The 24,090-nt window shown below is 37.5% G+C and overlaps 1 protein-coding gene across 2 annotated transcripts in view; it reads left to right on the forward strand.

Moving 5' to 3' along the window:
- Positions 1 to 24,090, forward strand: part of RAP1B (RAP1B, member of RAS oncogene family) — a 35,662-nt gene that overhangs the window by 7,249 nt on the left and 4,323 nt on the right. For both annotated transcript variants that reach the window (XM_068935191.1, XM_068935201.1), the window contains exons 2-6: positions 13,100 to 13,184; positions 14,598 to 14,666; positions 17,519 to 17,575; positions 18,207 to 18,347; positions 23,716 to 23,859. In XM_068935191.1, coding sequence (XP_068791292.1) covers positions 13,128 to 13,184; positions 14,598 to 14,666; positions 17,519 to 17,575; positions 18,207 to 18,347; positions 23,716 to 23,859 — 468 coding nt within the window. In that variant the 5' untranslated portion in view covers positions 13,100 to 13,127. The remainder of the gene's footprint in view (positions 1 to 13,099; positions 13,185 to 14,597; positions 14,667 to 17,518; positions 17,576 to 18,206; positions 18,348 to 23,715; positions 23,860 to 24,090) is intronic.

Genomic DNA, 24,090 nt, shown 5'->3' on the forward strand with positions numbered 1-24,090 from the left:
TGTGATAGCTGAAGTTCTGCAAAAACTAAGTAGCTGAAAGCAGGGTTTTACAGCTAAATGTTTTAGGCCGCTATATGTGCTGGTGTTGACATCCTTTTGATCTTTGTGTTGGGTTTTTCATCAAACTCCTAAAAATAATTTCTGAAGGAAAAATGCTCTATCAATGTGAGTACAAATTAGAGTGAAAATAAGAGTATTGCATGTGAAGCCTTGAAGGAAAAGAACAAGTACATTGTACAGCTTTGTTCTTGATGCACAAAGAAGTCATGATGCTGCTTCTTCCCTTTCCACTAGAAATATGAGTGCTGGCTGGCTGGTAAACTAATGAAGAAGCAGTAAGAAGTGCACATTATTTTGGATTTTACTACCATAACCAGTACTTTGAACAATGTGGAGTATTGCTGACTGGAAATGCATCCTACCTCTAGTCAGAGGCAAGATCTTAAGACATAGTTAGCAAATATTTTTTTCAAAAAAAAAAAGTGTCATAATAAAAATATTTGTATTTTCAGGTAGCATAATCCTTCTGTTAGTTTCATTGTAGAGTACTTTTTTTTTTTAATTCAGTGCTGTAAGTTTCATAAAGAAAAGTTGAAGCTCTTTTGCTGAGTTGAACGCCAAATCTCCTGTAACGATATAAGTTTAAAAAAAAAAAATGACAGCCTTACCTATGGAAAATTGAAGTAGTAGATCTCCAGAACCTAATAAAAAGAGGAGGCATAGGGTATACTATGGGGAGCCCCCTGAGCAATGCAGAAATACAGCAGTGTAATTTCACGCGGGATAAATTTGCTTCATTGGAACAGTTAGAGTAGACTGAAAAGTCATTCTTCCACTCAGGCTTTTCCCAAAATGCAGGTTGTTTTGAGATACTATTTTTATTTATATATAAATATATATATGTGTGTGTGTGTGTTTGCTGGAAGTAAAACTCTCCTTGAGTAAGAAGTGTAGTGTATAGTAATGATGTTTGCAGAGAACACTTACTCAAATACTGTGGCGATTGTTGTAGTCTGGATAACAGTTGACTCTTGCTGTGTTTGCCAAGGAAGACACTGGCATGCTTGTTTGTATTTAGAAAGGGCTTACCATCCAAACCTGGAGCTGATTTTAAATTATGGTATGCTTTGGACATCTGCTGCTACCCCATCAAAGTATGGATTTGATTTGACTTAATGACAAAGTGAGAGTTAGTTAAGGTATGACAGGTTTCTCCAGTAAATGACTAGCTTTGGAGATCCAGAGGAACCAAAAAATATGGTCTAAACAAGAGCTAGACTGATTTTTAAGGAGATTCAGATAGACTTGATGAAACAAATGTAACCCTCGCTAATGTGGTAACTCACTAAAATGTTTGAGATCTAGTCTATGTAATAGATAGTGGTGTGGGGATGAGTGAGATTCAAATTCTTTTGGTTAAAAGTATTTTCGTGTAGGTGCTGTTGTGCCTGTGAGCTCAGACTTGCAAGCGTGAATGGCTTACCTTTTGGGTTCCTGCTCATGACTGTCAGATTTTTCCCTCTGTTGGAGATTCCTGACCCATTAAAAGAGGTTTTAGGGAACTGTCTGAGATGCATCAGCTGCTCATAAAGCAGATGCAGAACTACTGCAGTTCAGAACTTAGCATATTAAGGTAAGTCAGTATTTGTTTTAGTGATTTTTAAATACCCTCCTCTTAAGGCAATTGCTAAGCTGTTATAAGCTTAGGAACAACTGAGTTGGTGCATCTGTATATTGGCAGAGCTGTGGGGGTTAACCCCTACAGTTGTATTCTTCCAGTCACACTGTGTTGATGAGTCAGACATCTGCTGAGGAGCTACCATCCCTAGATTCAAGATGTTACTGCCTTATTGCCAGAGGTTACCAGAAACAGAATAGGATGTTTTGCCCAAGTTTCAGCCGCTCCTGTACCTGTATTATATATTACACAACTTTATTAGCTGAATCCCCTGAAGAAGGTAGGTTTAACTGTGAAAAGAAGCAGTTACGAGGCATATCCATTATTGTGGAGGTAGCAAGAGTATGCGGTAGAAGATGTAGTTATGCCTAGGTGTCAGTGTATCGCTATTTACAACTTAACCTGAGTGTCCTGTCCTGAGGTTTTGACAAAGGGTCGTCTGCTTATGAAATTGTGTGTAATTTGGGTGACATATTTGCTGCTCACATTCAAGTACCGTGTTTCTCAAGGAAAGGAACATTAGAGAGTTCAAAATAGATATGAATGACAGTTACTTGGGCCTGTTCTGGTGTGGTTCATTTATCATGAAAGAACTAATTTAATTCCTGTTAATGAGTGCCAAGTCCCAGTATTCTCAATTTGTACAGAATCAGGTGTCCTTTTCAACGGACAAAACTTTTAATGTTGTTAAAAAATAACATATAGAAATTTGTAAAACTGTTCTCAGGCTACTAACCTCTCTTGTATTCGAATCAATGTGTAAGGAGATACATCATCATAAGTTGCATTTTGCAAAAAGATGTTCTTTTTTTTTTCCCTCCTCTCAGTAGCTCACTGTCTTCATTAGAAGGCAGCTCCTCAATGGGTTACAAAATTGTCAAGTGATGGTTGAAGGGTAAGAGACCTATGCCAGCCAGCCTTAAAAGGCTACTAACAAAAGCTCATAAAATGATGAAAGGATTCCATATATCTGTGTCTTGATGATGCGTTAGTAACCTAAACAAAAAAGAATTGAAAGTAAACAGTGCAAACAGTGATACCTCAGTATGCAAAAATACAAGTTCTAGCACTTGGCAGAGATGTTCATGATGCCTTGATTATAAAGGAAAAATAGGCAGCAGGAACAAAGATTCAAGTAGGACTGAAATTGCAGTTGGGCTGAGCGTTGCCTTATGTCAATAGAAGAAAACCTGACACAAGGCCTTATTGGTTCAGCAGCCAGTGTCACAGTCAGAAGACCTAGAATTGCCAGATACTAAGCCGATGCCATGTAGAGTTCTGAGGCTAGGTCTTGTTTCTGCAACAGGAATTTAGTTACCTTTTTCCAAAGAGGAGTATCTTAAGTCAACTGACAAATTTATTCTTGAGCTAACTTTTAAATTGCCCATGAGTGCATTTTTACAGAAGTGTGTTGACTCTGAAAATTTACATGCCTTAGTTGTAGTCCTGCTATTTTGCACCGCTTCTGTAACCTGAAAGATACAATTTACTGCAACAATTTTCAGGAAAAAAGAAATGTTTACATCTGCTTGTAATCAGAAGGATGCCCTTGAAGGTGTATCAGGCTACAGCATGCCCGACATATAGCATGGCTGATACACCGTGAGGTGGCAACCCACGTTCTAGTTAGTTGAGAAAAATTTTAGAGCTAAACATTGACCCTTTTCTGCAACAACAGTAGAGCCAGATTTACAGCAGTGCTGTGTAATTGTAACAACCCCAGCCCAAAGATTGCTGTTTCAGTTCTCAAAACTTGCTCTATAGTTGAAAACTTGTGCCTAGCAAGATATTATATTGTGGTATCTATGCATTCTCCAAATTTAGTAATAATTTTGATATGTTTAAAAATCTGCGTGTTCTTTCAAGTTACTGTCTGTCTGAATTTTCTTTGCATGCATCAAAACATTCATAATTCAGGTTCTGCAGGGATTCTGCAATCATCATTTTAGCAGGAAGTCTAACTGGTAGAACATGCACAAACAAAACTCTTTTCACAGGGAATGATGACTATTTTACAGAAATAAGGAGAAAACATAAAACCATGGCAAACAGTCCCCAGAATAATAAGGATAAATTTGATGAATGTTACAAACTCCTGTTGCGGCTTGAACAGACTCAATATAACTTAGTTTTTGTAAGGACAGCAAATTTAATTGAAATATTTGAATCTACAGGAAGCTGAAACTTCGCTAGGTATTGAAGAATAGTGTATTTTATTAGTATGCTTACAAATTCTTGTTGCATCACTTGTTTTGGAAACAGCAACAAGATTACTTTATATTTTGTATGAAACTACTGCAAGCTGCACATGCTTGTTAGTTTCTTACATTAAAAAGATTTCATCTTGAGATATCAGTGACTTCCAATAGGCCAATTCTCTTTCTTAGAACATTTTGCATTTATGTTCGGACCTGAGGTCTAGTTGAGAGTCAATTTTCTTTTTTAGAAGAAAAGGTTTTACTCAGTTTTACTAAGTATAGACACTGGAACTAATCCCACAAGATAAACTCACGTGTGACATTATCACATATTAGCTGCTCTGCAGAAATTGCCCATATGTGCAGTATTAATCAAGGTAGTTCCCCTCAGTGAAAGGAGGAGAACTTGGTTAAGCCATCTCTATGGGATAAACGTCCCCGTGGGCAGTTCAAGGAGTAGCTTAAACTTCTGTGACTCGCTCGTGCTGCAGTAACCTGTTCCTGTGTCTCTGGCTTTGTTTTCTCAGGTAGTTAGTGTGATCTCATGTCATTGGATACGCTTAATCATTCAGGCAATTTTTTTTGAAAATCATCTGAAGATGCTCTGACATCAGTTAAAATATTTGAAGATAATTGAAGAAATATTCTTGTCCAAGAAAAATTTTTATATTAGTGTCCAAAAGAACTAGCTATCCAACTGAGAAAATATTTTGTCAAGACAAGAAGCTATTAAAACCAGATAAAAACTAGAAATTAAAATTGATTTTAGCTTTGCTTACCGAACAGTTGATTCACTTACAGAGACTCTGCATTAGTAATGAAACAGCTATACTTCCAGGAACCTTGAGTATAAAAGTCTGTTGATAATGCCATCAGTTTTGTTTCTCTTTATACCTGAAAAGATTGTTAAATGATTCCTTGGCATAGAATTTGTTGGTAAAGCTGCCAGACCAAGTATAACTTCATACATTTTAGAGGTGCTATACAAACTTGTTTGGCCATAACTGCTAAGGCATTTTCTCTTGCTTTACTTTTCATAAAATTGAAACAAATCTTTCTAATAGGGTAATACAATTAAGTAAAAAATGAGGATCGGAATTTGACTGAAATGTACTGTTGTCATTAAGTTATTTGTTTGAAATAAGCCTTCAGTGAGTTAATTTGTTGTCTTGCAGGAAAGTATAGTTAGCTAATAATTTGTTCATAATCTCTTAACTGAAGAGTAAAATATATTTACTGTTTGTCATGCTTCTGTTTTCTTCAACGATAAGTTTATACTTCTATAGACCAGTGTTTTATTGTATCTGGTCATAAATTTGCTATGAATGTGTAAGTCAATTTTAGGAGTACTTTTAATTTCTTTTATAAGAGACATCGCTTACCCTATTGAGTAAGAATTATCTGAGTTGTTTTAATGCCTAAAGTACCCAAAAGCTAGGGAAGAGGAACAGCCTCGTATTTTGGGTTCTGCTTTCAGGTACGCCCTGTACACTGAAATTATTCTGAAATAACCCTCCTTGAAGCTGAGGAATAAGAATTTAGGACTCTTGCTTACAGCTGATATTTGGAGAATATTGAAAACCGCACACAACCTGAATTCTCTCTAACCAGTTGTTTCCCTGAAGAATGGGCTCTAAACCAAGACACTCTCAACTTAGTGGAATCTGGTAGTACAGACAACTAGAAAGATTTAGGTTTGGCAGTCTGAGACTGCCTCAGTACCAGAAGCAAGTTATCTGAGAAGACTTAATCCTCTGACCTTGGCTGGTTCTGCAGTTGAACTAGAGCTATTTGTCCAAATGTTTTCTCTTTCCAGCTCAGGGCTTATATCCCATCTCTGAGAAGTAAGATTTTTTTTCCCTGAGGTGAATTTCTCCACTGCTAATTATAAGCAGGTGAACCTGATCAGTTGATTTCTCATTCTAATGCTTGAATTTTCCCCCCCCCCCATGCAAACAATTGTGATGAATTTAGGGGTGCTGTTTCCAAGTTTGGGGTGGTTCTAACAAAATAGCTTTTCCAGAGCAATAAATGTGCATGGACAGAAGTATTATGAAAATTATAGTGCATACACCATATCTTCTCAGTAGAACCAGAATGTCAGGGTTTGAACAAGAGTCATAAAGTTCTGAAGTGCTGAATAATCATAATCCCTTTTGAAAATGATAATACTTCTGGGAGGGACTATTTGTTTAGTTCTGTACGTGAACAACTAGCTCGTATAAGCAGGTCTCAGGGATAGCTTTTTCAGGTAGCCACTGTGTTTAGTTCCTGTCTTTTGGCCTGGAGTTGAGCTCTGGTTACAGCTTTGTCTGGTGTAATATCATGTGGAAAAATTGGATGGTTAGCTTTCTGATTCTTCAGACAAATACCAAAGTTCAATCAGATACCAAAATTCAAAGCTGAAGGAGTTATGAGAAAGCTAGCAGTCTCAATTCTACCAAAACAAAGGAACGCAACAAACCCCCAGCATTTCTGTTGCTATCGTATCAAGCCCAATTCCCTTTAGAACCTCAGATGGTGTTAGGACTTTCCTCAATTCCTCATTCAGCTCTTTATGTTGTTACTTTTTAGGAAAGCTTTACAAGAAGTAACTGTGCAGTTTCTTCATTCACTGCTGAAGTAATGTTTCTCATTTCTCAACTTTCTTAGCATCACCACTTTGCTTCAGCTTGGTCTGGAGATGTGAAGAAAGCATCGAAGAGGCAATTTTTCCCACTCTGTCTGATTAGGGCAGAGGCTGAAAGCAAGTTTCAGGTGGAGAGTCCTTGCAGGATGTGAGCCTTTTAAGGTGTTTCCTTTCTAGTGAATTGTCTTGCTTAACCTTCTGTTCAAACGATGTTTATTCAAAGACTTGGTCATCCTGCAAAGAGAATCTGTATTGGTTAAGGTATCAATGTGCATAAAAAGCTCTTACTCCTTTTGTTTATTTTACTTTTATAAAGTATTTTTGTTTTAAGTAGTGCACCATTCAGATGTAGAATGAAGCAGGCAATCATTCTGCTTTGGGAGGAATTCTTCTCTAACTAACGTTGTCCCCTGCACCCCATATCAACTGTTCAGTTGCTTACCACCTTTTAATTCTTTCTATTCAAACTAGGAAAACTTTAAAAAAAAAATCTGATCCGTTATTTCTGCTGTGGATTGAAAAGAGGATAAATGAGGATGAGAGTTCTATTCTGATGTGTGAGATGGCAGAGGAGAGTGAGGAAAAAGGAGCATTTTTTTCTGTTGTATTTATTAATCAGAGAGAGAAAGTAGTCTGGACAAGCTGACCAGAGAGGCTGCACAGACTTAGTAGCCTTACAGGCTGTTCCAGGAAGTATGCAAGGCAGTTCTTGAAGTGCCACTTGTAGTTGATGGAGACGGTTTGAAAGTGAGCACTCAATGCTTGAGAATGTACATTTGAGACAGTGTTGGAATACAGTTTATGTGAAAATACTGTTTCTTGAAGAAGAGTATCTTCTGTCACTTTTCTGTTTCCAGCTAAATCTTTCATTGGACGTTTTCAGAGTTCAGTTATTTATATGCACAGATATTCAACATACTTGTCTAAGCTATTCAAAGCTAGTAGCAGTTAAGGGGGGAAAAGGAAAAGGCCTTACTTTTTGCATGCCTCCTATCTTCCTGTTCTGTAGTACCTACATAGAGACCACAGTTGACAGCATTTTTCTACCTAAAGATGAAGGAGCAGAACAACAAAAAGGAAAGGAAGTTGGCATTGCATTCACTTTGGAGGTGTCTCACCTTGAAGGCAGCGTGAATTTCTCCTTTTAGATAAAGTCTCTGCTAAAAGAAGAGGGAGAGTAGGGGTTCAAGTGTGCTACTCTCTTTATTGGTAAGAATAAGTTTTAAATTCTTAGTTTCTAATTGTTGAGTGATTTTTGTGGGTACTTCTCATCATATAGTGTCCAACAAAGTTGGGGTTTTTTTGCTCGTCTGTTACTCAGCTGGCTGTCATAGTCTCTTCCCTTTCATTGTGCCCCTTTGAGTATATCCATTTTCTTGTCCTTTTCCTGAGTTTCGGTGGGCTGGGGCTAAGCGTATCCTGTACTTGTAGTTCACACAAATATTGTTCTTGGACTTAGCCCTATCTTATTCTAGAAATTACAGTCATGCTGTGATATAGCTGTAGCTTTAGAATGCTAAATTCTAGATGAGGAAACATGTAACTAATTGTCTTCTCATTTGAATGACTGAGATCTTGTGATCTAATGATCTGTTCACCTCTTCTAGTTAAGTAATACAATTTCTTTCTGATAGCTTTAGAATTAAAAGGATGTCATTGAAATGTCATAGCTGTCCTGGCTAGTGTGAACTATTCAAAATTATTCTTAAGGTGCTACTCAGAGGTCTGTCGTCTTGACTGTACAAGTGGTTTCATAATTACACATTCTTCCAAAGTTCTTCTAGTAATATTTTTTATTCTTGTTAGGAGGAGGAGGAGAACACATGTTACAAAATGCAGAGGAAAGACTGATAAACAGATATTTCTGTTAGTCCACTATCTGTTTGAGAGTTGCTAGGAAAATAATTAAGGCAGAAGAGGCCAGGCACCAGATGTTTTGGCTTGTATCTGAGGTTTTGTAGTGTGTATATCTTCCAACAGTTGAACTTTTTGCTTTCATGTCATGTTTGAAGCTTGATGACTTCTGTTGCTTCAGATTCCAGGAAGTAACTGAAAGATTGGGTGCTTTATGGCTTGAGCCTCCTTTCTAATGCTTTGTCTTTGCTTTGTCCTCTGCTTCCACTATTTGTCCTAACTGAGTCAAAAGGGAAATCATGCTGGCACTGGATGAAGCTGAACACAGTATTGGTTCTACAGCCAAGTGTTGTATCAGTCTGAAAAGCAAAGTAAGAATAAGACTGAGGTTTGGGACACAAGCAGCCTGCCTGCACAATGTGTGATGTGGGAAAATGGGTTTGAGCTAGCACAGTCAGGCCAGGCTAGTCAAGAATTGCTGGAAAGTCAAGTTCAGGCAAGATCAGAGTCTTAAATCAGTCTGTGGCATACCTGTAACCGACAAGCATACTTGATCAGGAAAAAGCAAGTGCTAGGACTTTCTTATACCAAATAGTGGGGCAGACCAACAGTGTCCTAAACCAGCTTCTAGCTTCCTAGCTTGCTGATTCCCTAGTTGAGAAGGATGCAAGGACCTGTAATCAAGAAAACTTCCTTGCCTAGGAATGTTTACTTAGCTATGAATTGAGCTTCTTGTCTTTTAGAAAACAGTAAGAGGAAAGTGAAGTGCCATCGGGACAGGCTATGTGAAGTAGGGTGGTGGACCTAAGTGGGAGCAGACAATACATGGTGATGCTTCTGCATGCTGTGTTACAGGGAAGGCCAAGTTAAGCAAGCGTTTTGGAAAGTGAAGGATGTTGTTTTGCATTGCATTCCAAGGTATCATGACTGACCTGACAATAACTGACAGCAGAATATTGCAGGGGTGCTGAACTAGCTCTGTATGTGCTGTATAGGTGTACAAAGGATTATGGAGCGTTCTCATAACGAGACGAGGTACTGAGACGAGGAATACCTGTGCAGGTGACAAAGCAGAGCTGTTGCAAGGAGGGAGGAAGATAGTACTTTCATCGCTCATTTTCTGAGTTGGGGGAAGGGATTAGGGAGACATTTGGGTGTACTGTGGCATGACTTTTTCAGGAGTTCAAAGATATTAGAAAAGCCTTGTGCTTAGATGCTTCAAAGATGATGAAGACTGGCCAGCCAAGCTGGAACAGTATACATACACTTCAATTACGTACCACTGCTTAAGAAAGTAGTGAAATGGGTGCCAGTGTTGTATAGCAATTGGATATTTATGGCTAGACTTGCAAACGTAGATGCCAAAAGAAGTCTGGACTTGCATTAAAGTCTCTTCAATCCCTGTTTAAAAAGAGAGCCAAAGTGGAATTATCAGTACTTCATTGAAACCAAGTTGCTAGCTTCTTATTTCAGGATTTGGAATTTCCTTTGAGGAATTAGATCATTCAGTTTACGAAAAGTTGTCACAAGTGACTCAGACCAGCAGGTAAACAGAGACATTTGGTGGCTGCTACATCAGTTCTATTATTTATTAATCCCGGTCGTTATTGACATCTCCATATTTATTTGCTAACTTCAAACTGAAGATTGAAAAATGTTGCTTAAACCATTCTTTCTAACACAGTGGAACTGCTGCAGTTCACCCAGATTACTTAAATCTATGCTGGAATTTCCCCTGCACCCACAAAGTTTTTTGTCATTCCAGTGACACCTTTCCAAAAATAAAGGCATAACAGAAAGTTTGTTTTACAAAAATGACGGGTAAAGTAGTTAAACCTTTAACTTGTCATGAGTTTGAAAGGCAGGTTTCAGTACAGTTAGAGATAATCCTTACAGTTTGTAGAAAGGCTTGGATGACTTAGTTTTGTGGATCTATTTGTACGTTTAAAATAGTGCCAGATGAATTAGATTTGTGGTGTGAAATGGTTCCTAGTAGTCCATGGTTGCAAAAAGTCTATGTAGGGAGGAAAATTATTAAATTATAAAAGGAGGAGTGGAAAGATGGTTTTGTTAGGTGTGAAACTTGCCAAAGAGTCCGATGTTTTTTTGGTGACAGAAGTCTGGGGAGAGACCTTCTGTATTGTTGGACATTGGGTCAATATTATTTCATTATTGCTTTCTCCTTGCATCCGTATTACTTAGTGAAGCTTTTTCTTGCACCTTGAATAAGCAAAAAGTTACTCACAGTGTGTTTACAAGAGGAGAATTAAATAGTACCTGGCTTCTTGATTTCCCAGTCTGTGAATAATGTGATGTTCATCAGTGATGGCACAGATGGACATTAACATGAAGGTGCTCTAACTTTTATCTAAATGATCTTAGAGACAATGTTGTATGCTAAGCACCTAACAGATGGCATGATTCCAAGCGATGCGGTGAGATTACTGCTGAGAGGGGAGTTCTTGCCTTGCTCCTGCTGCTTACCTTGTAGGAGTGTCTGTGTTGGATCCCCTTCCCTCCCCCTTCCCAACTTCTTCCCGGGGAACAAAAAAATCACCTTTCTGCTGGAAAAGAGCAGGTAACTTGATCTGGTAAGTGCCGGAGCCAGTGCAGGTAGGGAACGGAGACCTTCCTCCCTTGGCAATAGAAGCAGTTGTGTTAGCTCAGTTGCTAACAGAACTGTAACTAAAAGGTGCAGTTCCTTGAGCAGTAGAAATCAGACTTGCCCCAAAAAAGCGGTCGTGGGCCTAATCATCCCGTTAAGGCTGGTGATTCAGGGCCGCCTTTTGTCTTTGCTAGGCTAGTGTAGAGCAGGGGGACAGATCTAGCTAGTGGGGAGGGAATGGTCTCAATAGTATTTTGAGTGGCCTCAAGTTATTCACAAAACTGCAGTTGGTGTAACTACATTTAAGTCTCTAGCAAAACATTAAGCAGCTTTCACGTTTAAGCTTTTTTTTTTTTTTTAAATTGACTTCCGGGATCCTGCTGTTCTTTTTGAGAAATGTGCACTTGCTGGGAAGAGGTTGGTTTAATATTCTTACTCAAGGCTTTCTCTGAATGATTCCTTATTTGATATTTAAATCTCAGAAAGAAAATGCGTGTTATCTCCTCACAGATAATTGTTGCTTATCAATAGTGACAGTTAGCTTTAATATAGGAGGCTTTATTCAGAATTTCTTTTATGGGAGAATAGTAATGTGGTAGAAGAAATACTATTTATTAATGTTTTGCAACATGTTATTGTAGCTTCATTAGGAGTAGATAATTTGAAAATGACTGTTGTGTGAGTGTGTGTGTGTTCTTTTTTTTTAAGGAAAGAGGAAAAAGCCTTTATATCAAGCTGTGCTTAGTGAGCTGGATTGTGATATCCTGATTCTGTTTTCTAGGTTTGTCTACTGACCCAAGTTCTATCTACAAACTTTGGATGTTATTTCAAATAAATGACAATACTACATATACAAATAAAGAGATGCTGTTATCTTTAAAAAGAAATCTCATCCTGTTTTTTTTTTTTTTGTCACCATGTTCATGCTTCAGTGGTGTGGGTCTTCAGAGGAAATTGTAGAGATGTCTTTCATACATGTCAGATATAAGCAATATCATATTTACACACAGACATATATATATATATATAAAAAACTTGTGCAGTCTGAAAGAAAGTTCAGGAGATTGAGAAGAGAATATAATAGCTGTGAAACTTAAGAAACATTCTTAGAATTGTTGCATCGGTACCATAGATAATGAATATTAGTAGTAGTTTACCTGAAAAACCTATTCAATAGACTGTAACTGTGGTTGCTGTGAAACTGTAAGGCCTTTAGGCATCCGTGTGCCATCTAGGAGGTCTATTGATTTTTGATCTGTTGTTCCAAAGTGTATAATGCAAGTAACTTTGAGTGAAAGACATCTCGAGACCCCTGTGAAATACCTTAGTGCTCCATGTGACTATTACTAGGAGGTCCTAGACATTTGTTTGCATGGCTAGACATGAAGGGCATTGTAGGTTTCTGAGAAATGCATGAGATGATGCTACCTCACTTCATAGCATGCTATAATACAAGCAATTGGCCTACTCATAGGAGTAAATGAATTTCTTTGCCAAATTCCTGCTTATTTTAAAGGCTATGAATCCATCTAAAGGACTGTGAGAAACTGATAAATGCATGTACGTGTGAGTAGATCTTCCAGATCCTTGTACACTGGCTTTTTTTAAATGCCTGTGATGTTTTGGCAAGATCATGATACTGAGCTCTAATTATTACCAAGAGTCTTAATCTGTTTTTCCATTTTTCTCTAAATTAATCCTCTATAAGATACAAAAATCCCCACTTGAAAAGCTTTTTCTGAGCCCATACTTGCTTGGCTATGAAGTTGTGCTAGGTAATGCATGAAGAACAGTTCTTTTTTGAGTCTTAGAGTCCTGGTAACACGAAGGTACTTTATATGTGCTAGATGAAGAAGTAGCATCATGCAGTAGTTATTAACAAGAATCCTGAAAGAATACTATATCTTGAGTAACTGTCCATGGTTTCTGTTTCTGTATTGCGTATTAATTAAAGTGATCCTGCTTAGATTATGCCTGCTTAGTTCAAATAATGGTATTGATCCTGCATTTATCAGTTGATATCAATATTTAACTGTTCATGACTTGATGTATAAGTAAGCTAACAGTGTCTGTAGTAATGCTAAAATAGTTGTCCTGTTGAACAAAACTGTTGAATAATTTATTGTGTATTTTAGGTATTGAAGGTGATTTATCTCTTGCATCATGCGTGAATACAAGCTAGTAGTTCTTGGTTCTGGAGGTGTTGGAAAGTCTGCTTTGGTAAGTACTCTGTAAGCCAATTCAAGTATGTTTTGTTAGGCTTCTCATATCTTGCTTTTTCTTTTCTATGCTCTCTACACTATATTTCTCTTACGGAAGTTTGTACAAATGCTTACAAATTAAAGTAATGACTGCTGAGGGTTCCTGGCTAGTATAGGTACTTCCTTACCTATGCATGTCAGCACTTCCTGGATTTGTCTTCGTTCATTGGTCCTCATTACATGCATGCTGCTGTTTTTGGACTGGGTTGGTTGATGATGCTTGATCAAATCTTTGCCTGTGTTATGCAGTGAGGCAAACACTGCATAACCAAAGTGTTACGGAGGTATCTGGCTTTACTGGATAACCTTGCCATAAGTTTGTGGGAAATCAAGTTGCTTTGTGAAACTGGCAGTATTAATGTGTTTGCCACTGTCTGTCCTTATTAACTTCTGTCTCTAGAAAGCTTGGGGTACTGTTTGCTTAATTTTTGGCAATCCCAGAAGCACTCATTGTTTTATGCTGATACTTCTGTGTATTTGCATATTTGTAGATAGGTTAGCGTTTTTTTCCTCTATAAACAGTTGTGTAGTTGTAGCAGGTAGACAGTTGTAAAACAAAGAGCCTGTGCATTTTGGTTAAACTGTTACAGAAAAATTTAGTTACTCTGACCTAGACTAGCACTTAGCAAAAGTTTTAGAAGGGCTGAGAACATCATATTCTCTAAACTTTAGATCTTTCAGTTTAATTGTGCATCTTACAAGGTCTAGAGGTCTGCTGTAGTCAGGCAAGCACTCTTCTCTTGCCAAGCAGTTTCTAAAGGAAAACTTTATTGACAAATCATGATAGATTGTGAAAGAACTTTTTCCTTCACCTCTGAATTCTTTATCTTGCTGTAGCATTTCCGGAGTTGAACCTGTCTGCTCTGACTTGGCCATTGAGTCTTAAAGTTCCACTTGACTTGTGCTAAAAACGTCCTACGTGCTAGGTATACAGGAATATCCCATAGAGACTAGCTAAGACTAGTAAATGCTGGCAGTCATTTTTCACTAATTTCTGTGCTGGGAAATGAATAGCAGAAAATGCAGCAGTTATAAATGCCAATGTAAAAGCCATGCAGCTGTATTCAACTAAAAACTAATAATGACACCAACAGTTAGGCAGACTTTTAAAATAAATGCATGTTTTAATTCTTATGTTCCAAGTGAAGGTGGATAAAAGGTGTAGTGTTGCTTTATTTAACAGTACTTAGTCAAATAGGCATATACCTCTAACTTCCTGTCATTTCTCATAATTTATAGTTAAATCAATCATTTAATTTGTTTTCAGAAAAGTAATTAGTAACTGAGTATACATCTAGAATAATAATTTGGGTATAATGTTTACAAAATACCACTCTACAAGAAGGATCTTACAGGAACTTTTGTGTTGCAGACTGTACAGTTTGTTCAAGGAATATTTGTTGAAAAATACGATCCTACGATAGAAGACTCCTACAGAAAGGTATATGCAACAGATCTCTCTACTGTTAAAAAATTCAAGGATTTGATTAAAACTCCAGTAGATGTTGTCAAACACTAGAGTCCTTGCTTGATTACAGGGTGTGCCTGGTAAATGCAACATAGTAACATAGTATCTGGTAACTTAACAAGTTTGAAACAGAAGGATGCTCACTGAGGCATTGTTATGCTTCTTGTTAGAGGTGTTTTGTCTCTTGAAAAGTTTATCTGAAAGAAATAATTCAATACTAGGCTTTTAATACTGTCTCACTAGCTAGTGAGTAAAAATGGCATTTTCATGCTCAGAATTGGAGATGTTGATTTCAAAAAAAAAAAAAAAAAAAAAGGAAAATTTTTTTTTTCCTGTGTTAAATGCTCTAGTGGTTATGCATTTGAGTTAGTACAGCTAAATTTGGTCCTGAATTTCAGTTTCTAAATCTCTTTGCTACTAGTAAAATCCACTCCAAACAAATCCGCTCTCCAGAATACTGGAGGCAACATACTGTATTCTTAACAGTTTCAGTTACAGGTTGATATGCTTCCATTGGGGTGGATGGGCCTTATTACTTAAGTTGACACAAACCTATCATAAATGGGCCAGAATTTACAGTGGCTGTCTGATGGTCTTCCCATCTTCAGTATGAGAGGCTGAAAGGTCTGACTCTTCACTTGCATCATCTTGAATACTGCTCATTTGTCTAGTTCAGCTGAGGCCATGGTTAATATTACAGGCTGAGATGGCTTACACCTGGACTGCTACCAAAAGAGTTAACCTTGTGGTGAAGCTGATTAGTTTTCAGCTGTATTGGTTTCTTAGTTTTGTTTTCTTAACTTAATTACTTTTCAGATGTATTGATTCTCTGATGCAGCTCACCATGTGGTCACAAAAATGTGTGTGTACAAGGGAGGCAAGATGCACCAGCCCTATCTGGGGATGGGAAGAAATTGCAGGACTTCCTCTGTTGGCAGTAGGCTGCATTTATGTTAGAGTAAAGAGACTGCATTAGCAACTCTTGCAGTCTGTCTTGTCAAAATCTCTTCTGAACAGAACAGGAATTACTGGAAGCTGATGGAAATCTGTACACTGGAAAATCCTAGTTTGTTTTTAGCAAATGGGGATTCAGCTAGAGCTAGAACTGTCATATTAAAGAAACAACAGCAACAGCAAATTCAATCTGGCAGCTTACTACTTCTAAGTACGTTATATCAGAGGAGCAAGAGTTTTGGACCCTATCCAGATGTTTGGTGGGCTTGATCCAGCAAAGGCCTGCAATGAATGACTCTGAAAATTGCAAGCTGTAATGAAATGAAATGTTTCTTTTATTATGTATTTACGTTCTTCAGGTCATATTAGACATGTGTTATTTGCTGGATGAATTTTCCAAAGAAAATTCCAAGAATTTCCATGGATCCTGAAAAAAGTGAAGCCATCTCAAGAAATTCTCCCTTTTGTTTTGAGGGGTTTGGGGGAGTTTTTTATTTTTGTTTTTAGATCTTAAAATTTTAATTTCAGGTTTGGTCCTGAAGTGACTATGAATATTTCTTTATAGTTTTCTTTTCATATCAGTCAGATTGTCTGTCTTAAGTCTGGACAATGCTTTGTGCATTTGCTTTTCTCCCCTCACCGCTAGTTAGCGCTCTGAGTTGCTTCTTGACTTGGCTGTTTTAAAGCATATTGTTTTGGCAGTTGCTATTCTGTACTGGTTAAATCTAACTTTAAAATGTTTGAAGTTGAAAGGATGTGGCTTTAAATATTAAAAGTTTGTCTGAAACTGGATTCTAAAGCTAATTGAGCACCATAATTGAGCATACTGATTGAAAATTGAAGCCTTGGTTTACTCCCCAATTGTTTCTCCCTAAGGAGAATAAAGGCTAATTAATTGACTGAGTACTTTTTGTCAGCAATATATGGTAAAATAGTGGCTATTGAAGGAATCCTCATCCCAAAGGGGCATGTGAGAGTGGGAGGAGGAGAAGTGAGGGGAGGAAAAATGAATTTTTTTTCCTCACAGAAACTTAAAGCCCAAAGTTAAGCTAGTGCTAATGCATTTATTGGGGGGGAAGAAAACAAAGCTCTTCCTGAGTGTTGATCTGCCAGCTATGAATTTTAAATGCAAATGCAAACAGATGATGCATACTGATTAGCCTAAAAGAAAAAAGTATGGGCAGCCTGTGTTGTTACTGCTGATAAAGATTTCCCTGCTTGAACCAGCCTCAGGGCAGTTACATGTTCTGTGCTGCCCTCACAACCATTTTTCTGGAGATCAAAACTAGATAGAGGACCTGTGAACTAGATAGAGGGACGATCTGACTTCTTAAACCTTCTATTTATGGAAGGTTTTTTTGAAGCTGGATAAGTTTCCTAATTAGTGTCACTAAAGGCTAGATTTTGGGAAACCAGTCTTATTGGCTTGCTAGGTGTACTGTATGTTATGAACCTGTCATTCTGTCATAGATCTAAATTACTCTTAAATGACCGTTAGTGTGGCAGTCTGACTGTTAGCTTTCACCTGTACTTTTCAGTTTGAATGACCACTGAAACAAATAGAAATTAATTGTGCTAGTTGCTGATAACCATTATTACAAATTTAGCGACTTTTTTTTTTTTAATAAACAGAAATGCCTAATCACTTTGGGAAGTGATACTTGACTACTGAAGCTTCTTTTGCAAATGTCACTGACTCTTTGGAGAGCTGCTTCCTGCTGTTTTCAAAGTGTATATCCATATAAACTTCTTATGCCATTATGTTGCCTTATGCGTTATAAGTTTACTTATAAAATCATACAGTTCCTAATGTCTTTGGAGGGGAGAGTTACAAGAGGACATATTCTAACCAGATCTCTCTCTTTTGGCAGCAAGTTGAAGTAGATGCACAACAGTGTATGCTTGAAATCTTAGATACTGCAGGAACGGTATGTAAAATGAACTTTCCTAAATGTTGATGTATAGTGTTAAAGTCATCAAGCTGTGGGAATGTAAACGTGACATGACAGGTGTTTCCTTGTTCTCTAAAGAGAAACTCTGATCAGTGTATTATTTAAAGATTGTTCTTCAATATGTCATGTTTAAACAAAACTCAGAAGTATTACAGCAGAAAAAGAATTGCAAGTTTCCTGTGATCCCTTATACTGTAATAGGAGGAATGCAGGATTAAGCATTATAAAGCTGTGCTGCTGCTGCTTAAGTTTGCAATGCCTAGAGGCAAATTTAGGCCTAATGGTTACTTAATTGAACGGTTTTGACTTCCATTGCTGCAGAGAATCCACGCTTTCTTCTCTTCTCCTTTTTCTTGTGTGAAAAATGAATTCTGACATTGGGATAAAAATAGCATTGCTTTAGTCAGCTTATGTGAACTCAAAGCACAGGGCTTATGCTGACCTTTTACATACTGGTGAGTTGTGTGTGGGAAGGGTGGGGAGGAATGGAAGAAGGCTTCACACTTGTGATCCATTTGTGACCTGAAGTATATGGCAGTTTCTCTAAGGGGAGTGCAAATTGAAAGCAGCATCTGTGGGTTTTTTGTTTTTTTTTTTTTAATTACAGGAACAGTTTACAGCAATGAGAGACCTATACATGAAAAATGGACAAGGTTTTGCATTAGTATATTCCATCACAGCACAGTCCACATTTAATGATTTACAGGATCTACGAGAACAGATTCTTCGAGTCAAAGACACTGATGATGTAAGCAGCTCCAAAAATGCGTAAAACTTAGCGTACTCATTCCAGATGTTATAACGTATATAGTTTGATTAGATATGTACCAAGCTTTAATTTAAAAGTCAGATCAACCGGCACGTTCGTAGTATTGAAATACAGCTCTTGATATCAACAGGCAAACTGGGAAAATTGTAATTTATCATGTGGTATGTAAAGAGAATTATCTGTTTAAATCTCTTCCTTTTAACGTACTCTATTTGAAACTGTATATAACTTTATTCAGTAGTACTGAAGAAAAAGTTTCTAAAGCAACTCTATCTTTACCTCTACCGCTATTTAATGAAGGCTTTAAAAAAAGGTACAGTTCAAATTTTCTCCAATATGTTCTCCCTTTATGGTATTAAAAAGCTGAAAATGAATTTTTTTGTAGAAGTCTGTCCTATGGCCTTTGAACTTGTGTTATGTAGTTTTCATATTTTGTGTGTGTACCTACCACTTAGTTTGGTCAAACTGTTTCCAACTATTTCCATACAATTTTAATATGCACTTTTTTGCATTGAGGTTATAAAATGACAGTGAAATATTCCAGGTCATAAAACTTACTACATTTGTAGGAAGTAAATATGTAGTGTTTATTAGTAATTTAGTTTATTAGTAATTCTGAAAACAGACTTGACTGTTGCATAAACAGATAAGTAAGACTGCTCTTTTACAAAAGCAAGGTATTTCTAGTGTGGACAGCAGCAAAAGCATGTTTTAACAGAAACAGCTTGCAGGTTGTAGCCACCAGCCAGAAAACTTCCTTCTTGAGGGGAGAAAAGTGTAAGCAATGAGTATTTTATTAAATATAATCCATTTTAGCTTCCAGCTCTAGCTGTGGCATTTGAACTGTGTGCATGGACATTTTGATGATCCCTTCCTTATTGCACGTATCTACATATCTGCTGTCGTCAGACCCAGGATCTACTAATTTTTTCAGTTTCAGGGAAGTTCACTGTGACTCTTACAATATAAAGCCCTTTGCTTTTTCTTAACTGCAGGCATTTCCAAGTCTTGCGTGTGTTCAGTAGCTTTCTTCTAGAAGGGTGCTAGAAGTGATTTATTACCCAGTATTACAGATAGGATAGTATTGCTAGATTGCATACACCTTTTGCATCCAAAACCTATCAAGTTACAGCTTTGTTTAGCATCAGAGTTGAATTAAAAGCAAGATAAATGGAGGGGATATTTATTCTGACTCGCGTACACCTTCTTTGGTGTAGAGTCTTTTGGAATTATATGTCCTATACCTTCTTTTTAGAAAATTCCCTCCAGTCATGAAAGCTGTTCCATAGTAACAAGAGAAAAATAGTGAATTTCGAGTTGCCACTTCAGTTCTGCTCACCAACTTTTCCATAAAATATTTTCTCTGCCAGTGCTTCGGCATGGCTTCCTTTCTCACCAAGGGAAGACTCAAAGATCAAAATGTCATAATCCTTTCTTTAAAGCTTGAATTTGGGGAAAACCTAAATATTGCCTTAGATTTGTAATAAACAAAAAATTTTTTTGGTCATGAAAGGTCAATTTAGCATGTTTGCATCAGCTTACTAATAAGGACTGTGTGAGCAAATTGCCATTGAAACCAGTGCAGATCCACTAGAAGAGGAGTGGCAAAGGGAGCTTTAGCACCCCTCATCAGGCCACCCAGTACAGCCCACCTTTTTCATAATTTTTCTGTACGTGTAAGAGTGGTGTAATAGATTCTTCAGTAGACTACATGATATCTTTAACTTTCACAAGTGACAGCTGTGCACATAAAAATCAAATCTCATGAGGTAATCTAGAACGTGAAACTTGCTGAATTGGTTGCATATATATCTGGTGTATCCAGTGCATCTTTGATGTTCACAACCTACTGCCCACGCTGTCAGGCAGTAGGTTGTGGTGGGCAGTTCTGCCTGATGCCCACATTTCTGTCTGACTTCCAGATAGAAGTGAGAGCCATAGTATACGTATTTTCTCATATCGTGATACAGCCATAAGGGCATTGGTGTTGCTTTGTTTTGCTCTCCCATCTTCCCTCATAAAAAGGAAACTGGTGCTCTCTGTCCTGTTCCTGTTGGTTTTTAAAGGATTTGAATAGGCTTACTGTTCAAAACGTGACTCATCTCAGGCTTTAGGAGGAATAGGTCTTAGCTCCATCACTGTGTGATTAAACAAGTAAAAGTGTTTTTGCTGGGTCATTTGGCTTAGTTTAGTAGGACTAGCAAGTTTCATAAGATTTTTTTTTTTTTTTGTAACAGAAACTTGCTTCTAGTGAACTGATGTTTTCTGCCAGAAGTATTATAGAGTATCTTGGACACTAACTTGTTTTGAATATCATAGGACTAGGCTGATCACTTGTTTAAAAAACAAACAAACAAAAAAACTCAAAACAGCAACACAAAACTTCTGTTTTAATTTCTTAACTTAGTAAGCTTTGAATACTTGCAGCATGGTACTAGTTTAAAAAACAAACAAACCAAAAAAAAACCAAAAACAAAAAGTGGGTTCATAGAGTTAAGGTTGCTTATTAATTCAGAGGTCTCTATTTTCCAATAATCGTAACAAATCCATCTATCTAGCAGACACCCCTCAGTTGCTCTGGATTATTGCTTGTCTGACAAATGGTTAAACTAAAGAGGAAATGTCCCGTGTGTTTATGCATAATGTATGGAGTGGCATGTATATGTTTACATTAGACTTTCCAGGGATGTAATTTTCTAGCAGCTTCTCATTCTGTCAGCATCATGCACTGGTTCAAAAAGTGGGATTTAGTGGATGTTTTCCACTGCAAAAAGCTCAATTATAGATGACTGTTATTAGTGATTCCCAATCAGAAAAATAGTGTTATGGAATCTTGTTTTCACTTCAGAAATGTGTATAATCAATTGCTTTGCTAAGGCTGTAAAGAAGGAATTTTGCCTACCTCATTTTTCAGTAATTGAGAAGTTTTGGGGAAATACACTGATTGGAAGATAGAGCAGTGCTGAAGTAAACTTTGCTTGATAAGGCCGTAAGAATTTGGCAAGGGACTAACAATAGCTTTGTGTTACTTTTTGCTTTTTTTATTTTTGTTTTTTTGTGAAGCCTCTCCAAAGTCTATTACTTAGAGTACCAACTTTTCCTAATTCTCACATCTTGATGCTTGCTACACCTTCATCCTTGCCAAAAGATTGTATTAAATGCTCACATTCGCTGTGCGTGCTCTCTCTCACTCACGCGCTCTCTCCTGCTCTCTGCAGGCCCTTTTTTTGAGGGCGCCTAAGTCAGATGAAGAAAAATAACTGCAGGTCACTGTTACGAGTGTTGCAGGTTTCTGCTGCAGTAGAGTTATTTATCTGTGCTGCTATCTTTATCTCTTTCTCCAGTGTAAAATACTTAAATATCCCCAGAAACTAAAACTGAATTTGTCGTAATAGCTGCTGTTTTACGAAGTTAAGGCATGTTATTTCACTACCCTTTAGAAAATCCTGCTTTGAACTGTGGTTAACATTATGTATCATGTGAATAGGTAACAGTAAGTGAATTCAGCGTGTAAAATGTGTTGCAGAACTTTGCTGCTACCTTAACCCCTTTCCTGTCCTGTTGCTGAATTTTGTGAACAGCTAAATTACTGATAGGTGAAATCTTTATTCAGTAGACAGGAATTTAATTTTATAGTTATCTTGTGCTGGAAAAAAAGTAGTGAGGAATCTTGTTCTTACAAGCTGCCTTGTAAAATTAAGCTGCTTTTTTTTCTTAATTTTGGGCCATGAGGACAAGTAGGTTTGACAGTTATTTCCTGAAGGAGGGAGATGAAACCAGTGCTGCTTTAAAAAAAAAAAAAAAAAAAAAAAAAAGGCACCTATTATCCCTTTTGGAGGTGCAGAAGGATGCTGCCCGTATGAATCCCTCATACAGTGAACTGCACATGTCTCTGTCAACAACTTAAACACTCAAAATGCACTTTGAATCCCCCTCCACTTTATGCGGAGCACTTTTCAATGCTGTTGAAGGTTGTGGGGGGGGGGGGGAATAGTCTTCCTTGCTCAGAACTGTTTGTTATCCTCATGTTGGTAAGGTAAGTACTTCAGAGATGCAAGACTATCTCCTCTCTCCTCCCTCTCCCCCCACTGCCCACGTTTGTGCTTGTCCTTGAAGTAAGCAGCAGGATCTGTTCATGTACTTTCAACCTATGAAAGACATACATCTATGATTACTGTAGAGGCAGAATGAACGCAAACTGTGCTGTATGAGCATGAATGGAAGAAGTTAGTAATTCCTTCCTTCTCATAAATTTTTTCCTTTGTTTACAATAAACAGTGATTTAGTTAGACAACTTGGCCTTATTCTTTCAGTGACATTCACTTAACATTTCATAGCATGTAAGGTCTAAGCTACCAACTGGAACACTAAATAGTGCTGTTAAGCTTGGAAGCATAAACTGGATGAGTGGCAAACTATTGAATATTAACTGATGGATAATGTTGGGCCATGTTCATGTTGTCTCTACAAATTGCATGGTAATTGTGTAATTTGGAGGGTAAGTAACTTGTGATAGCATACTAGTGTGATGCAAAACGGTATCTGGCAGTCTTTCAGGTAAAGGTAGTCTTTCAGTAATATAATACAACGTCTGTCAGTAATACAAATTTAGAATATTTAAGTTTTTGTGTGGTTTTTTTTCTTGACTGAAAACTCCAACAGAACATGGAATAATCTGCAATTCGTGTTTGTACTCTTGCCTGTAGGAGAACTTCAGGTGACTATATGGTGATTTGGTAAGCAATAAACCTCGTAAATGGCTACTTCCCAGTCAGACTGCCAAACTGATTTTTCTCAGTACATGCCCAGATTAGAGCAGACCACATTTAGTAGCATGGACAAATTTCATGGGCAGTGGAGTCCACGCAATGACTTGGGCACAAAGGAAGAAGAGGAAGGGAAGCATGCATTATAATCAGAACATGATTGTAGATGATATGGCACCTACTTAATTCTATAAGTTTTCACATATCCTACTGAAAACAGGATTTAAGATGAACAGGAGAAAACACCCAGGTAGGATGTGTTGGCCATACTGGCTCAGGTTGTAACTAATTACAAGTGCCTCCTTGGTATGTTTACCAGCTTCGATAGGCAAACTTTCATAAACCTTTTTGCAGTGGATCCTGACTTCCAGAATAATTAGCCTCTAATATACCTCAGCCTGAGTATGCAGTTCTGTAAGACGTTCATCTTCAAAGTGACTGATTTTCTGGTGTTCGGCAGGGTTGTGAGGGGAAATATTTGAGGATTCAGATTGGATTTCAGGTGTCTTACATTGTCTCTTCCCAAAATTGTAATGCTTCCCTTGCTGATATTAGCTCATGTGCAAACAATTTGTTTTTAGGTGCCTATGATTCTGGTTGGCAACAAGTGTGATTTGGAAGATGAAAGAGTTGTGGGAAAGGAGCAAGGTCAGAACCTAGCAAGGCAATGGAATAATTGTGCGTTCTTAGAGTCTTCTGCGAAATCAAAGATAAATGTTAATGAGGTAAGACAAAACACTGGGGGCAAGGGGGTGGGAACAGTGTTCTGGTAAGCAAGCTTTACAGTTGGTCAAGAAAAACTAGCAAACATTGATTATAATAGACAAAACTGTTATCCTACTGTTGTGATATTTCCTCAGATGTTTATATTATGGGATATAATATAAGCTTTGACTTAATTTGTTTTCCAGTTATTTTCATGTGAACTTGGGATAAATGCTTCTATTTGTTTCAGT

The sequence above is a fragment of the Struthio camelus genome, chromosome 1 (genome assembly GCF_040807025.1).
Source record: "Struthio camelus isolate bStrCam1 chromosome 1, bStrCam1.hap1, whole genome shotgun sequence".
Lineage (NCBI taxonomy): Eukaryota > Metazoa > Chordata > Aves > Struthioniformes > Struthionidae > Struthio > Struthio camelus.